We start from the raw sequence: 17,353 nt of genomic DNA on the forward strand, positions 1-17,353 counted from the left end.
TGCTGTGTTGTACTCCAGCCTAGGTGACAGCGGCCAATTTCCCTACTGCAGCAATCTGATTCCAAGCACTGAGACTTTTAAGACAGGGTCTTGCTCCATCACCCGAACAGAAGGGCAGTGGCGCAATCATGGCTCAATGTAGCCTCAATCTCCCAGGCTCAAGCGATCCGCCCACATCAGCCTCTCAAGTAGCTAGGACTACAGGCACAGGCCACCACACCTGTATAAATTTTTAATTTTTTGTAGATATGGGGTCTCACTCTCTTGTCCAGGCTGGTCTTGAACTCCTGGGCTCAAGCAATCCTGCCCTGGCCTCCCAAAGTGCTAGGATTACAGGCAAGAGCCACCATGCCCAGCCGAGACTCTTAATAGCAGGGGGTAAACTGACATATAGAGCTGTGCTTTTCATGGCCATAGGAAAAAGTTAGAAGTAAAGAAGAGACTGTATGACCTCTGGGAAAAGTAAAGCAAGACACCAGCTCATAGAGCCAAAGTCCCTGTGCCTAATGGCTTCTTATCTGCAGTCTTCGGCAATATATGCGTTTTCAATAAATCTTCTTTATCTAGAAGTAGCATAAGTGAGTCTGTTCCTTTCAAAAAGAGATCAAATACAGGGCTGAGCACAGTGGCTCATGCCTGTAATCCCAGCACTTCAAGGAGGCCAAGGTTAGAGGATTGCCTGAGCCCAGCAAAACTGAGACCAGCCTGGGCAACATAGCTAGACCTCATCTCTTAAAAACAAGAAAAAGTAAAGAAAAGGAGGTCAACTAGAAATAAATAAAGATCTCATACATAGCCTCTCTTATAAAGTGGATCTGAAAGAATGTGCAATCTCATTTTACCATCTTCAAGCTTTATTTACTGAATTTGCAATCCTATTTTACTATCTTCAAGCTTTGTTTACTCCTAGGAAGTAATCTGAACATTTGAAAGCACCTGAATCACATACATGTGCTACTATTATCTGTCCCCTCTACAACATTCCTTATTACACTAGTGAATAAAAACGAAGGCAATCTATAATTAAAAAGTATCAATATATAACTGCTCAAATATTTACCAATCTATAAGGGACTGCACAATAAAATTCAGATACAACAACACAAAAAATAATAAAATAAAGTTATTTTTCACCAAGTTACAACATCCTGATTCTTACCATGTAAGGATCCACAGAAAGATAAAGAGTTCTAACTTGCACTTGTCCTTCATTAATATTATCTGGTAAACAGACTTCTTCCATTCGGAAATTCTCTGCCACTGGATTACCATTTTTTCCTAAAATATTAGGCAAAAATATAAACTTTAAAAAAGCTACTTTACTATTTATTATTATTATTATTATTTGAGACAGAGTCTTGCTCTATCGCCCAGGCTAGAATGCAGTGGCACGAGCTCGGCTTACTGCAACTTCTACCTCCTGGGTTCAAGTGATTCTCCTGACTCAGCCTCCCGAGTAGCTGGGATTACAGGTGCGCACCACCATGCCTGGCTACTGTTTTGTATTGTTGGTAGAGATGGGGTTTCACCATGCTGACCAGGCTGGTCTCGAATTCCTGACCTCTTGATCTGCCCACCTTGGCCTCCCAAAGTGGTGGGATATACTTATTAAAGGGTCACTCTAGGATTCAGAGCACTTCCTTTTAAAACAGGCACAAGGGGCCAGGCGCGGTGGCTCACACCTGTAATCCCAGCACAGGTGGATCACGAGGTCAGGAGTTTGAGACCAGCCTGGTCAACATGGTAAAACCCTGACTCTACCAAAAGTACAAAATTATCCAGGCATGGTGGTGCACACCTGTAGTACCAGCTACTTGGGAGGCTGAGGCAGAGGAATTGCTTGAACCCGGGAGGTGGAAGTTGCAGTGAGCCGAAATCGTGCCACTGCATTCCAGCCTGGATGACAGAGCGAGACACTGTCTAAAAAAAAAAAAAAAAAAAAAAAAACAGGCACAAGTAAATCTATATTGTTTTGTAATTCTTCTGTAACTATAGAAATGACTCAGTACGTATTTCTTTTTTTTTTTAGAGACAGGGTCTTACTCTGTCACCCAGGATGGAGTGCGACTAAACTTTCCTTCCTCATTTTAAGAAGCAAATAGAAACTTAAAGGAATACAAAAGTAACAATAATAAAGTCTGAAAAATTAGGAAATTAAAAAATTAAAAAATTTGAGGCATGAGAAAAATTTGTAAGAAAAGATCATCATTATAGAAACTTAAACGAATATAAAAGCAATAATAATAAAGTCTGAAAAAATAGGAAGTAGGAAATTAGAAAATTTGAGGTATGAGAAAAATTTGTAAGAAGGAAAGGTTACCAGTAGAAGGTACTCATCTTCAGATATGTTTAATGCATATTTACTCTTCATAGAATTATTACATTTATAAGGTGGGAATAGTACATAAAGATCTTAATCTAACTGCTCATTTTACTAAAATTGAGTTCAGAAAAGTTAAGTGATTTCCCCAAGTGGGCAGCAGTGATCCAAATCTCTCAGGTTCTTTCCATACCTGTTTTTATGATGCAGTTTACATGTCAGCACTGATATAAGTTAGTACATTTCACATAAAAAAGAAAAGCAAATTTTAAGACCAATAATAGCATACTCTAAAGAAATAAAAGCCACGTATATTTGTAATGTAACCTTTCAGATGTTACGATTCCAAAATAACTTTATTTCATCAACAAATGCCTGGATAAGTTACCACTTGAAAAACCAGTACACTGTTTAAAAATGGCCTTGATAAGCTAACACTTGAAAACTATCACATCATTTAAAGAGTTTCTTCTAATACCTCTACTAGTGTTAATATCTTACTACCTTAATTTACCACATGAACATCACATTAGTTTTTATTCCTCCATTTGCATTAGTAATTATCAAAGATCACAGCTGTTCATTCATCACAAATACATACCAGGTCGAGAATTCAGTACCACTCTTTGAACAATCATCGCTCTGGTTGGGCAGTGGTTTCACAAGATTTCTGTATAAAATACTCCTATAAATAGAAAAAATTTTAAATCACAAATAAGATTTGAAGTATTCAACAATTTAAAAATAAAAAAGAAGTCCATTTGTGTTTCCCAATGAAGGGGAGAAAAATCACATTTAGGATCCAAAAAGATAAACTCTCCTGTCAGTTTGCCTCCTAAAGCAAATACATGAAGAAAGACTAAATCTAGTTAGAATTTTTAACTAATAGGAACAAGTTCACTGAAGATTAAGTGGGGCAAAATGTTTGTTTATTTATTTATTTTGAAGACAGAATCTCGCTCTGTTGCCCAGGCTGGAGTGCAGTGGTGTGATCTCTGCTCACTGCAAGCTCTGCCTCCCGGGTTCACGACATTCTCCTGCCTCAGCCTCCTGAGTAGCTGGGACTGCAGGCGCCCGCCACCGTGCCCGGCTATTTTTTTTGTATTTTTAGTAGAGAGGGGATTTCACCGTGTTAGCCAGGATGGTCTCGATCTCCTGACCTCGCGATCTGCCTGCCTGGGATTATAGGCATGAGCCACTGCACCCGGCCCAAGTGGGGCAAAATGTTTTTGGTATCAGATAATTCTCATCTTCAAGCACACCATCATGAATAAGCCTCCTACAGCTCGATTAAAAGAAAATACCACAAGGCTGGTCCAAAGGTAGTGAGTTATCTCAACTGATTATTCACAGTCAGTAACAGGTCAGACCCCTTTGTTCTACTCTTTCCTCCTTCTCAGTACTGCACTTGACTTGTTTTTAAATAAAGACAAGAAAAAAACAAAACAAACAACATGATATATTCCTCCAGAGCTAGCAGTTAATCTAGCGGCAAAATAAAAACACTTACTGCGGCTGGGCACGGTGGCTCACGCCTATAATCCCAGCAATTTGGGAGGCCAAGGCGGGTGGATCACGAGGTCAGGAGTTCGAGACCATCCTGCCTAACACGGTGAAACCCTGTCTCTACTAAAATTACAAAAAAATTAGCCGGGCGTGGTGGCAGGCGCCTGTAGTCCCAGCTACTCCAGAGGCTGAGGCAGGAAAATGGCGTGAACCTGGGAGGCGGAGCTTGCAGTGAGCTGAGATCCCGCCACTGCACTCCAGTCTGGGCAACAGAGCGAGACTCCATCTCAAAAAAAAAAAAAAAAAAAACCCACTAATTGCTTAATTGATATGTAATCAAAATTTTTTTTTTTTTTTTTTTTTGGAGTTGGGGATGGAGTCTCACTCTGTCACCCAGGCTGGAGTGCCGTGGCGCAATCTCAGGATCTCAGCTCACCACAACCTCTGCTTCCTCGGTTCAAGCGATTCTCCTGCCTCAGCCTCCCAAGTAGCTGGGATTACAGGCGTACACCACGATGCCTTGCTAATTTTTTTTTTGTATTTTTAGTAGAGACGGGGTTTCACCATGTTGGTTAGGCTGGTCTTGAACTCCTGACCTCAAGTGATCTGCCTGCCTCAGCCTCACAAAGTGCTGGGATTACAGGCGTGAGCCACCAAGCCCAGCCACGTAACCAAATTTCCAAAGGCTCTTCTATTTGTTTATCAAAATAGAAATTCCTTTGCCTTCTTATCAGTGGTGAATTTAAAAAAAAAAAAACAAAAAACGGAAATTCCTTTATAGTTTAGCTAACAATAAAAGTAACATATCAAAGGAATTTAAAAATCCTTACCTTAGAGGAAATTCTATATCACAATATGGCCAATAAGTAAAGGATCAGTTCATTCTGTTTTGTTTTATTTTTTGAGATGAGGTCTTGCTATGTTGCCCAGGCTGGTTTTGAATTCCTGGGCTCAAGTGATCCTCCCATCTCAGCCTCCCAAAGTGCTGGGATTACAGGTGTGAGCCACTACATCTAGCCAGTTTATTCTGGATTTACAATTTGAGCTAATGAAGGAAGCAAAAGAAGTTCCAGTACTAGCACTATCTGACTTGTTGAAAATCACTTTGCTTACTTTATCCACCAGTGAAAATTAGAAAATCAAGCCCTTAGTGTTACTATGTGCCAAGCACTGTTGTGAGTGCTTTCTACAGCTTGACTACTGGGATACATGCCGAGAAATGTGACATTAGGTGATTTCATCATTGTGTGAACATCAAGGTGTACTTACACAAACCTACATGCTACAGATGACACTAGACACCTAGGCTACATGGTTTAGCCTATAACTTCCAGGGTACAAACCTATATGGCATATTGCTGTACTGAACGCTGCAGACAACTGGAACACAATGGTAAGTATTTGTGTATCTAAACATAGAAAAAGTACAGTAAAAATATGGGGTAAAAGATTTAAAAATGGGCTGGGCGCGGTGGCTCACCCTTGTAATCCCAGCACTTTGGGAGGCCAAGGTAGGCAGTTCACCTGAGGTCAGGAGTTCCAGACCAGCCTAGCTAACATGATGAAACCCCATGTCTACCAAAAATAAAAAAAAACTTAGCCGGTGGGTAGGTGGTGCACGCCTGTAGTCCCAGCTACTTGGGAGGCTGAGGCAGGAGAATAGCTTATACCCTGGAGGCAGAGATTGCAGTGAGCCAAGATCGCGCCACTGCACTCCAGCCTGGGTGACAGAGTGGGACTCCGTCCCCCAAAAAACAACAACAAAAAATTTTTTTAATGGTATACTTATATAGGGCACCTTACCATGAATGGAGCCTACCAGATTAGAAGTTCCTCTGGATGAGTCAGTGAGTGAGTGGTAAGGGAATGTGAAAGCCTAGGACATTACTATAGGCTACTTAGACTTTATTAACACTATACACTCAGACTACACTAAATTTCTTTTCTTTTTTTTTCGAAACGGAGTCTTGCTCTGTTGCACAGGCTGGAGTGCAGTGACGCAATCTCAGCTCACTGCACTTCCGCCTCCCAGGTTCAAGCGATTCTCCTGCCTCAGCCTCCCGAGTAGCTGGGATTACAGGCACATGCCACCATTCCTGGCTAATTTTTGTATTTTTAGTAGAGACGGGGTTTCACCATGTTGGTCAGGCTGGTCTCGAACTCCTGACCTCATGATCCACCCGCCTCGGCCTCTCAAAGTGCTGGAACTATAGGCATAAGCCACCGCACCTGGCCCCACTAAATTTCTTAAAAAATAAAGTAATACTCCAGGCATGGTGGCTCATGCCTGTAATCCCAGCACTTTGGGAGGCTGAGGCAGGTGGATCATTTGAGGTCAGGAGTTCACAACCAGCCTGGCCAACATGGTGAAACCCTGTCTCTACTAAACATACAATCAGTTGGGCATGGTGGTGCACTTCTGTAATCCCAGCTACTCGAGAGGCTGAGGCAGGAGAATCGCTTGAACTCAGGAGGCACAGGTTGTGGTGAGCCAAGATTGCGCCACTGCACTCCAGTCTGGGTGACAGAGTGAGACCCTGTATGTATAAATAAATAAATAAATAAAGTAATTGCACTATAATGTTCTGATGACTATGACATCACCAGGCAAGAGGAATTTTTCAGTTGCATTATGTTATGGGAGGCTCATCGTCTGTCATTGTTTGAACCATCATCATGTGGCAAATGATTGTATAATCTCACTGGTTGTGACAGAACAGCTAGTTGCCCTCAGTGATTATCCTCTCCTACTGGACGCTATGTTGCCCAGCTAAAATATTACATTTTCCAACTCCCCCTTGAAGCAAAACCCAGCCATCACAGATTTAAACATAAACACTATGTCATTATTACACCTAATAGAAGTAATAGTACAAGTAATTCCTTATCATCATCTAATGCCTAGTGCATATTCAAATCTCCTGATGTTTCAAGGATGTCTTTTTACATTTGGTTCATTAAAATCAGAATTCAAGGTCCACATACTACAGTTTGAGTCTCCCTTCCCTATTTCATGCCCTTGATTTGTTTCATTACTTTGTCTGTAAAATGTTCTTTGACTGCTTCCTCATGGTGTCATTTACCATCACAAGGTAAATGACTAGCTTTTAAAGAAAGAAGGAAATGTCTCTTCTATCTCCTTCCCTTATCTATGACTGCTAGTTACATCCAGAGGCTTGATTACTTCAGGTTCAATTTTTTAGGCAAGAATCTTTAAGGGTGGTGCCACATCCATTCATCACACCAAGAGGTCCATAATGCCATGTAGGGCTACACGTGTTTTAAAAAGAAAACTTTCTACAGAATCACCATATGTGTCAATTATATGAGGATTAAAAAGCCAAAGTTTTCCAAATTAAGTGGGTCTAAGAGTCCTTAAGTAGTAATAGAACCATAATGGCTAAATTTTCAAAGTAGTCTTTCCAAATGAAATGTCATATTTGCCCTCTTATCTAATTACTGTCAATGGTATGCTTTATTTCTTTAAAATATTAATATGTATATTATAGATTTGTCCAAACACTGCTTATCAGCATGAAAAATATAGTATTAAAGTTCTCCCACTCTGTATTAAATTAGAAACTTTTCAAGTGTCAAATACTACAATTAATACAGGATAATTGTATGATATCCCTCCACAGTACCAAAAAAACACACATTTACAATATAGATAACTTGGCTGTGCACGGTGGCTCACACCTGGAATCCTAGTACTTTGGGAGGCTGAGGCAGGTGGATCACTTGAGGTCAGGAGTTTGAGACCAGCCTGGCCAACATGGTGAAACTCTGCCCTACTAAAAATACAAAAATTAACCGGGCGTGGTGGTGGGCGCCTGTAATCCCAGCTACTCGGGAGGCTGAGGCAGGAGAATAGCTTGAACCTGCGAGGTGGAGGTTGCAGTGAGCCAAAACTGAGCCATTACACTCAAGCCTGGGGGACAAGAGCGAAACTTCGTCTCAAAAAAATAAATAAATAATAAAAATAAAACATGGATAACTGGATTTAGTCATAAAATTAACAGCTAAAATAAGACACACCAAGTTCCAAGATCTGAAAGAAGGGTAGATTGCTAAATTCATCCCAAGTAGGGGAAAAAAAACTCAGCAAATCCTATTTGCCTGGGATGCTATTCCTACTTGGTGCTAATATTCCAAAATAATAACAGATGAATTTGCTCTGATGTGATGATAAAGAGTGTGTTGAGTGTTTACCTTGCAGCCTGGAAAAGAGAAAGATCATTTAACTAGGAAGAACAGCATACTTGTCCTGGTTCTAACCAGGTGGGAACTTGGAAAAAGTCCCTTCTGTCAACCTGTTTCCTTAATATTCCTAAACGCCAGGAACTGAGCAAAGACTCATTCATTAGCCTGTTTAAACCACCTCCCCCACCCCCATCCCCAAAAAACTGTGAGGTTGGTAATATCATCCTCTCAATTTTATAGATGAGAAAAGGGGCCGGGTATGGTGGTTCAAGCCTGTAATCCCAGCACTTTGGGAGGCTGAGGTGGACGGACCACCTGAGGTCAGGAGTTGGAGACCAGCTTGGACAACATGGCGAAACCCCACCTCTACTAAAAATACAAAAATTAGCCCGGCGTGGTGGCAGGCACCTGTAATCCCAGCTACTCTGGAGGCTGAGGCTGGAGAATCACTTGAAACCGGGAGGTGGAAGTTGCAGTGAGCCGAGATCATGCCATTGCACTCCAGCCTGAGTGACGAGAGCAAAACTCCGTCTCAAAAAAAAAAAGAGAAAAGAGAGAAAAAAAAAAAAAAGAGGCACAGAAAGATTGAATAATTCGCCCAAGGTCGCAAAACTTGTAATAACGCTAGAACCCATACTCCAACGCGGCACCTACTATTTCAATCACATTAGCTTCTTAATACCTTTTAATACCCTTATTTCGTGCAATTTTTCTGCCACTAGCAACTCTGTTGACCACACCTTGTTATAAAACATGTCTTTCCGGGCCCAACGCCGTGGCTCACACCTGTAATTCCAGCACTTTGGGAGGCTGAGGTGGGAGGATCACTTGAGGCCAGGAATTTGAGACCAGTCTGGCCACCATGGCAAAACCCCACTCTACTAAAATACAAAAATTAGTTAGGCGTGGTGGTGGGCGCCTGTAGTCCCAGCTACACCGTAGGCTGAGGCTGGAGACTGAGGTTGCAGTGAGCCGAGATCCAACCACTGCACTCCAGCCTGGGAAAGAGTGAGACTTTGTATCAAAAAAAACAAACAAATCACATGTCTTTCTGGATCTCTCTGCCAGTCTTCTCCTCCCCTTCCGGTTTTCTGGTCTCCTCCTTCCCCTCCCGAAGTCTTGCATGTGGAAATTCCTATCTGGCTCTTCCCTTTCTCAGTGACCTCACTGAGCCCTATGGCTCCTGCTACCAACCACTTTATATGGAAATTGATCATAATTTGCGTCTCTGGCCCAGAATTTCAAACTAACTGCCCAGATCGTTAGCGCTAAGAGGATAAGGACTCGTCTGCTTTCTTCAACGATGTGACTCCAGGCCGGGCGCGGTGGCTCACGCCTGTAATCCCAGCACTTTGGGAGGCCGAGGCGGGCAGATCACGAGGTCAGGAGATCAAGACCATCCTGGCTAACACGGTGAAACCTCGTCTCTACCAAAAACAACAAAAAATTATCCGGGCGTGGTGACACGCACCTGTAATCCCAGCTACTTGGGAGGCTGAAGCAGGAGAATCGCTTGAACCCGGGAGACGGAGTCTGCAGTGAGCCGAGATCAAGCCACTGCACTCCAACCTGGGCGACAGAGCGAGACTCCGTCACACACACACACACACAAAAAAATGTGAGTCCAATCCCCTAAGCCCGGCACATGGTAGGTGCTCAACTAATCTGTGTTAAATGAAAGTTCCAGAGGCACCTCAAACACAATTACGTCAAAACCTCAGGTTGCTTTCCCCCAAGAATTCAAAAAAACACCCCAAAACCTGCTTCAAAAAGAAGCTTCTGCTTCTCAGTGTTCTGGGCAATAACGCCAAAGTCCCCGGTAGATCCAGGAGGACGCCTGGAAGTCACCCTGGTTGAGTCTCCTCCCTCCCCGCTGAGGCCCGAATCAGCTTCAGGAGCCACAGTCACGGCGGCCGCCCGCGCGTCACTGACCGTAGTGGAGCCGGGGTAAACGAAATCTCGCGTGATTTGCCGGAAAGATGCTGTACTCCACGACCCCAGCTCGCCCACAGGCCGCGGCCCTCCGACCGCAGTACGCAGGCGCGCGGCTGGGCCCGGCTCCGCGCCCCCTCCCCTCCCAGGGGCGGGGTTTGGAAGCTTAGGGAAGATTCCCGGGCGCCCCACGTTTCCGGGAGAAGCAGGGGAAATGCAGCACGTCAGGGGAGAGTTACTAGTCTGGATAAAGTGCGTTAATAACTTAACCGAGATTGGTTCCCTGTGGCCGCCCCTACTGCCTTGACCCAAAAAGCAAATCTTGCAACCTTGACCGGCGAATTCACATTTAGCAGTCCTTGAAGAAGCTGTATTAGTTTTGTGGATTTCTCCCTCAACCTCGATTGGGAAATCATAGCGAGAGAGGGACCGTCAAGCCTACTCCTTGTTGTATAGACGGGAAACTGAGTCTCGGAGAGCTGATGTGATTGGATCACCTACCTTTCAGCTGGTTAGGGGCAGTGCTGAAATAAAACGCCTGTCCCCGGACCCTGATCCTGGGCCCCTTTGCGCCTCTTTTATTTCACAAAGAATACCAAATTCCTCCAAGATTACCCAGAGTGGGCTGATTTCTCAATTTCATTCATTGTTAGTTGTCTCCTTTTGTGCTGGACTGGGTTGAGCAAAGTGTATACCTAGGACAGCTTCGGATCCTCAGGGACTTAAGACCCTAAGAAAGATCATGTGAATTAGGCAGGTATAAGAATTGCTTGTATTCACGTGAGAGCTAATAGCTCAGCACAAGTCACGCATGGAGTAGCTGAAAGATGACGAGGTTGGTGAGCAAGGGAATAGTGATCGAACAGGTTGGAGCTCCTGGTAGCTTTATGTCTGAATGTTTTTGCTTCTTTGGGAAAGCTTCAGGAAGGACTAGGAGAATTATACTACTTTGCAAACATTTTCAGACAGGAGCTAATCTCTTTTATCTGTCATGGACAGGTAGACAGATCTTCAATGCCTTTTGTAATGACTTAAACCAAATGATGAAAAATAAAATGCTCAAATAGACAAAAGGTAGTAGTATAAAATAAAGGTAATCTAGAACCTGATTTAAAAGAAACACTCATTCAAAATAGAAAAGAAACCCTGCAATATTAAATTAGTTTTGGGGCTGGGCGCGGTGGCTCACGCCTGTAATCTCAGACCTTTGGGAGGCACAGGCAGGTGGATTGCTTGAGTCAGGAGTTCGAGACCAGCCTGGGCAACGTGGTGAAACCGCGTTTCTTCAAAAAATAGAAAATAAAATGAAATTAGCCAGGTGTGGTGATGCTTGCTGGTAGTCTCTCAGCTGCTCAGTAGGCTGCAGCGAGCCTTGATCACACCACTGCACTCCAGCCTGGGTGACAGACTGATACCTTGTCTTAAAAATTTAAAATACATGTATATTAATTAGTTTTAGCTCTCTTGATTCTAGGGTCTGTGAACTCCTTGTAACAAGTGTGATTTTTCTCACCAAAATGAATTCCCAAAAATTCAATAAATGAGTAGAGGATTTATATGTACATTTTAATCTTGTTTATCCCCTACTTCTAAATTTTCTCTAACACCAGGATTACTATCATTTATATAATGCTTAGTTTGAGTTGGATAATGCCTTATATGATTTTTTGCCTACATGATTTAATTTTCAAAACAGCCCTGTTACTATTATTACCATTTTACCAATGAGGAAACCAAAGTTAAACCAGTTAAGTACTAAGTCAGGTTAAGTAACTAATAAGTAAAGGAGCAAGTTATCCTCCCTCAGTCCAAGCACCTGACCCTTTGTTACATTTGCCATAAATCTGGAATTCCCTACTCCTCCCCCTTTGCAGAACTTTGTACTGCCCCCTTCTCATCATTCAAGGAATTCCTGAGAATCATTTTCTTTCTTTTTTTTTTTTTTTTAAGACGGAGTCTCTCTCTGTCGCCCAGGCTAGAGTGCAGAGGCCTACTGCAACCTCCGCCTCCCAGGTTCAAGCAACTGAACCTACTGAGTAGCTGGAACTACAGGCGTGTGCCACCACACCCAGCTAATTTTTGTATTTTTAGTAGAAACGGGGTTTCATCATGTTGGCCAGGCTGGTCTCAAACTCCAGACCTCAGGTGATCCACCCACCTTGGCCTCCCAAAGTGCTGGGATTAAAGGCGTGAGCCACCACACCTGGCCCTGAGAATAATTTTCTAGACTTCACTAGAAGGAAGTGTCAATTATTCTCATCTCCATCTTATCAAAAAAAATACATAGTATATATTGTTTCATTCAAGCATGATACATATAGGCCAGGTACAGTGGTTCACACTCATAATTCCAGCACTTAGGGAAGCAAGACAGGAGGATCACTTGAGGCCATAAGTTTCAGACCAGCCTAGGAACATAGGAGACCCCAGAAAAAAAGTAGCCAGGTGTGGTGGCACACACCTGCAGTCCCAGCTACTCAGGAGGCTGAGGCAGGAGAATCACTTAAACCCAGGAATTCCAAGTTGTAGCTAGCTATGATCTCACCACTACATTCCACGTAGGTACCAGAAAAAATTTTTTCCCCAAAAAAAAAAAAAAAAAAAAAGAAGCCCAGGCACTGTGACTCAAACCTGTAATCCCAGAACTTTGGGAGGCTGAGAGGTAGGAAGATCAATTAAGCCCAGGAGTTCAACACCAGCCTAGGCAACATGACAAAACCCACCTCTACATAAATTTTAAAAATTAGCCTGGTATGATGCACGTGCCTGTTGTCTCAGCTACTTGGGAGGCCAAGGTAGGAGGATCACTTGAGCCCAGGAGGGCGAGGCTGCAGCGAGCTGTGTTTGCACCACTGCACTCCAGCCTAGGCAACAGAATGAGAGTCTGTCTCTTAAAAAAAAAAAAAAAAAAGCGTAATAAATATAACTACTTGGCCAGGCGCAGTGTCTCACGCCTGTAATCCCAGTACTTTGGGAGGCCAAGGCAGGCGGATCATGAGGTCAGGAGATTGGGACCATCCTGGCTAACACGGTGAAACCCCGTCTCTACTAAAAATACAAAAAAATTAGCCAGGTGTGGTGGTAGGCGCCTGCAGTCCCAGCTACTCTGGAGGCTGAGGCAGGAGAATGGCATGAACCCAGGAGGCAGAGCTTGCAGTGAGCGGAGATTGCGCCACTGCACTCCAGCCTGGGCGACAGAGCGAGACTCAGTCTCAAAAAAATAAAAAAATAAAATAAATAAATATAAATACTTAATCTGATATGTTTGTATACTCATTAAATTATGTTTTAGTTTTTTTATTCATTAAATTATTTTTAAATGAAAATAACTTCATATGATAGCAAATTACTTAGGAGAAATCATTCAAGTTTGACCAACCTGCATGATATATGACAGTGCAATATCAAAGATTATTGGATGCTAAATAAAACATTTTTCCATGGAGGTGATAATTGTTCATAATGACACAAATTCATACCCAAACATACATCGTAAAGAAATAACGGAACAAGGTAGGAGACAAAAACCGCACCTGGCTAGGCTCAGAAGCTCATGCCTGTAATCCCAGCACTTTGGGAGGCTGAGGTGGGCAGATCACATGAGGTCAGGAGTTCGAGACCAGCCTGGCCAACATCGTGAAACCCTGCTCCACTAAAAATACAAAATACAAAAATACAAATACAAATAAAACTACAAAAAATTAGCCGGGCGTGTTAGCAAGCACCTGTAATCCCAGCTACGCAGGAGGCTGAGGCCAAAGAATGGCTTGAACCTGGGAGGCAGAGGTTGCAGTGAGCCCAGATCATGCCACTGCACTCCAGCCTGGGCGACAGAGCAAGACTCCATCTCAAAAAAAAAAAAAGAAAGAAAAAGGAAAAAAAAAAAGAATGCTGTAACTGAATCCTGTGACACTCAAGCTTAAATAAATGCTTTTTCATAAAAATTGAGTATTTAGAAAAAGGTCATATTTCTGCCTATTACAAGGTGGGTTCTCTGGAAAGCAGACTCTGATGGGGAGTTTGGTATGCAGGATGTCTATTACGGAATACCTTTTGAATCAATACTTACAGGAGGGAGAGGAAGAAAGCAGGACTGGGCAACAGGAGAAGTTGAACTCCACGGGGAGCTTGGAACTAACATGGCCAGTCAGAGTTTTCCTCTGTTGGACCTGAAGTTTCTCCCACTGCCTTTAGTTAAAGTCACTGTGAGTAATGTATCTCAAAATTGCAAATCATAATTTTCTCCCCTGTACCTCCTATTGGTATGACTGATCTCTTTAGGGGCTTGAATGCAATAAACTCCCTATTTCACTGCTATTAAACAAAAGTTTATTTATTTATTTATTTTAATTTTTTTTGAGATGGAGTCTCATTTTATCACCCAGGCTGTAGTGCAGTGGCGGGATCTTGGCTCACTGCAACCACTGCTTCCCAGGTTCAAGTGATTCTCCTGCCTCAGCCTCCCAAGTAGCTGGGACTACAGGCACCCACCACCATGCCTGGCTAATTTTTGTATTTTTAGTAGATACAGAGTTTTACTATGTTGGCGAAGCTGGTCTTGAACTCCTGACCTCAAGTGATCCACCTGCCTCGGCCTCCCAAAGTGCTTGGATTACAGGTGTGAGCCACTGCACCCGGCCATATTTCCTCCTCCACTTCTGCCAGTAAAATTTAGCTCTACTAGCCTACATTTTACTTATAATGTTGACTAATGAAATCCGGAGCCTGACCTTAAAAATACCAACTCTTCAAAATTAACAAAAAGAGTCCCAGAAAGAGATAAATGAGATTTCTCCTCTCCCCTGCAGTTACTGATGGAAAGAGACATTTCTGTATCATAAAATCATTTCAAAGAGTCTAACCATATAAGGTGTTAAATTAAGAACATTCATATGATTACCAACTTGTATGGACATTTATAAATGTGATCAACCTTTTTTTTGTTCCCCCTTAATATATCTGTCCTTTGAAGCATAATTTCAGAAAAGAGAGCTTAAAAACTCTTAGAGGTTTAGAAATTCTTGCATGCCAAGTGAAAATAACCTTGAAAGAAAAAACCTTGAAGATTGGCTGTTGTATCGTTATCTATTGCTACAAACAAATTACCCCCAAAACTTAGTGGTTTAAAACAACGAACTTTTCAGTGGCTCATGCTTGTAATCCCAGCACTTTGTAGGGGCCGAGGCAGGCGGTTCACGAGGTCAGGAGTTCGAGACCAGCCTGGCCAAAACAGTGAAACCCCGTCTCTACTAAAAATTACAAAAAACTAGCCGGGTGAGGTGGCGGGTGCCTGTAGTCCCAGCTACTCGGGAGGCTGAGGCAGGAGAATGGCGTGAACCCGGGAGTCAGAGATTGCAGTGAGCCAAGACTGTGCCACTGCACTCCAGCCTGGGTGACAGAGCTAGACTCCATCTCAAAAAACAAACAAACAAAAACTATGAACTTTTTTTTTTTTTTTTTTGAGGTGGAGTCTTCATCTGTCACCAAACTAGAAATAGTAGCCAGATCTCGGCTCACTGCAGCACTCGGAGTTCACGCCATTCTCTGCCTCAGCCAAGCCAAGCTCCGCCAGCTGAACCCTATGTCCCTAGTAGGCTCCTGTGCTGGATGGTCTCGATCTCTGACCTCGTGTTCAATCTCGACACTCCCAAAGATGCTGGGATGACTTCTGAGCTCTGCCTCCCGGCAAAACTATGAACTTTTTATGTTATTATCTCAGAGTTTTGAAGGATCAGGAAGCCAGGCACAGTTTAGCTGGATACTTCTGGCTCAAGGTCTCTGTAGTCAAGCAGCCAGTCTGGGCTGGGCTGTGGTCTCATTAAGAAGACTCAGCTGGGGAAGAATCCACTTCCAAGCATGCTTTTTTGAGACAGTCTTGTTCTGTTGCCCAGGCTGGAGTGCAGTGGCACAGTCTCAGCTCATTCAAGCGATTCTCATGCCTCAGCCTCCCAAGTAGCTGGAATTACAGGTGCACGCTACCATGCCTGGCTAATTTTCATATTTTTAGTAGAGACAGGGTTTCACAATGTTGGCCAGGCTGGTCTCAAACTCCTGGTCTCAAGGGATTCTCCTGTCTCAGCCTCCTGAGTAGCTGGGATTACAGGCGCCTGCCACCATGCTTGGCTAATTTTGTATTTTTAGTAGAGATGGGGTTCCTATATGTTGGTCAGGCTGGTCTCGAACTCCCGATCTCAGGTGATCCGCCCACCTCAGCTTCCCAAAGTGCTGGGATTATAGGCGTGAGCCACCGTGCCCAGCCCTATTATTATTATTATTAAAGACTAGTCAAGCGCAGTTGTAAGAAGGAAGAAAGAGTAGAACAAGGAGTTCAATCTGTAACTGAACAGTCAATTGATATAGCTCACAACCTTCAGACTAGTCCACATTTATTATTGCTGGGAATGAAAATTGGAACAATCTCAATGAGGGGAATTTGGCAACTAATAAACTATATATGCATTTATCCTTCAACGCCGCAATTTCGCTTCTAGAAACTTACCTTGAAGATAGATAGAGACAGATATGTTCAAGGTTATTTGTTGCAGCATTATTTATCATGGTAAAATATTGGCAACTACGTTAAGTGTCCAAGTGTAAGAGATTGGTTAAATAAGCTATGATACATCCACCTAGTAAAATACCATCAAGCTATACAAAAAAATTCAAGACAGATCATTATGGACTGATATGAAGGCCAGGTTTTTTATAGAAACAGGGTCTCACTCTGCCTAGGCTGGAATGCAGTCACATGATCATAGCTCACTGTAGCCTTGAACTCCTGGGCTCTAGTGATCTTCCCACCTCGGCTTCCCAAAATGCCAGGATTACAGGTATGACCCACCACGCCTGGCCTCCAAGAAATATTACTAAGTGAAAAAAGTAAAGTGCAAATAATCATATGTAGTATGTTACATTTGTGCGAGAAAGGAAGGAAAATAAGAAAACATACATATGGGCCAGGCTCAGTGGCTCATCACACCTATACTCCTAGCACTTTGGGAGGTCGAGGTGGATGGATCGCTTGAGCCCAGGAATTCAAGACCAGCCTGGGCAAAAAGGTGAAACCCCATCTCTACTCTAAAAAATACAAAAATTAGTTGGGTGTGGTAGTGTGCACCTGTGGTCCCAGGTACTCAGGAGGCTGATGTTGGAGAATGGCTTGAGCCTGGGAGGTCGAGGCTGCAGTGAGCTGTGATCATGCCACTGCACTTTAGCCTGGCCAATGAAACAAGACCCTGTCTCAAAAAAACAAAAAAAAGTAAAATATATATATATATATATGTGTATATATGTGTGTGTGTGTGTGTGTGTGTGTATATACGCTTGTTTTTATTAAAAGAATCAGGAAACATAAACCAAAAACAACAAAGGTGGCTACCTATAAGGGATGTA

The 17,353-nt window shown here is 43.0% G+C and overlaps 1 protein-coding gene across 6 annotated transcripts in view; it reads right to left on the reverse strand.

Moving 5' to 3' along the window:
* The window catches only part of PTGR2 (prostaglandin reductase 2), a 34,721-nt gene extending 24,635 nt beyond the window's left edge, over positions 1-10,086 (reverse strand). The window contains exons 1-3 of one of the 6 annotated variants that reach the window (XM_009211935.3): positions 9,962-10,086; positions 2,922-3,005; positions 1,160-1,278 (exon numbers count right to left, since the gene is read on the reverse strand). In XM_009211935.3, coding sequence (XP_009210199.2) covers positions 1,160-1,278; positions 2,922-2,958 — 156 coding nt within the window. In that variant the 5' untranslated portion in view covers positions 2,959-3,005; positions 9,962-10,086. The other 5 variants (XM_003902031.4, XM_009211934.3, XM_009211933.3 and 2 more) reach the window with 5 other exon arrangements.
* Between the last annotated feature and the right edge of the window lie 7,267 nt (positions 10,087-17,353).

This window comes from Papio anubis, chromosome 7 (assembly GCF_008728515.1).
Source record: "Papio anubis isolate 15944 chromosome 7, Panubis1.0, whole genome shotgun sequence".
Taxonomy (NCBI): Eukaryota; Metazoa; Chordata; class Mammalia; order Primates; family Cercopithecidae; genus Papio; species Papio anubis.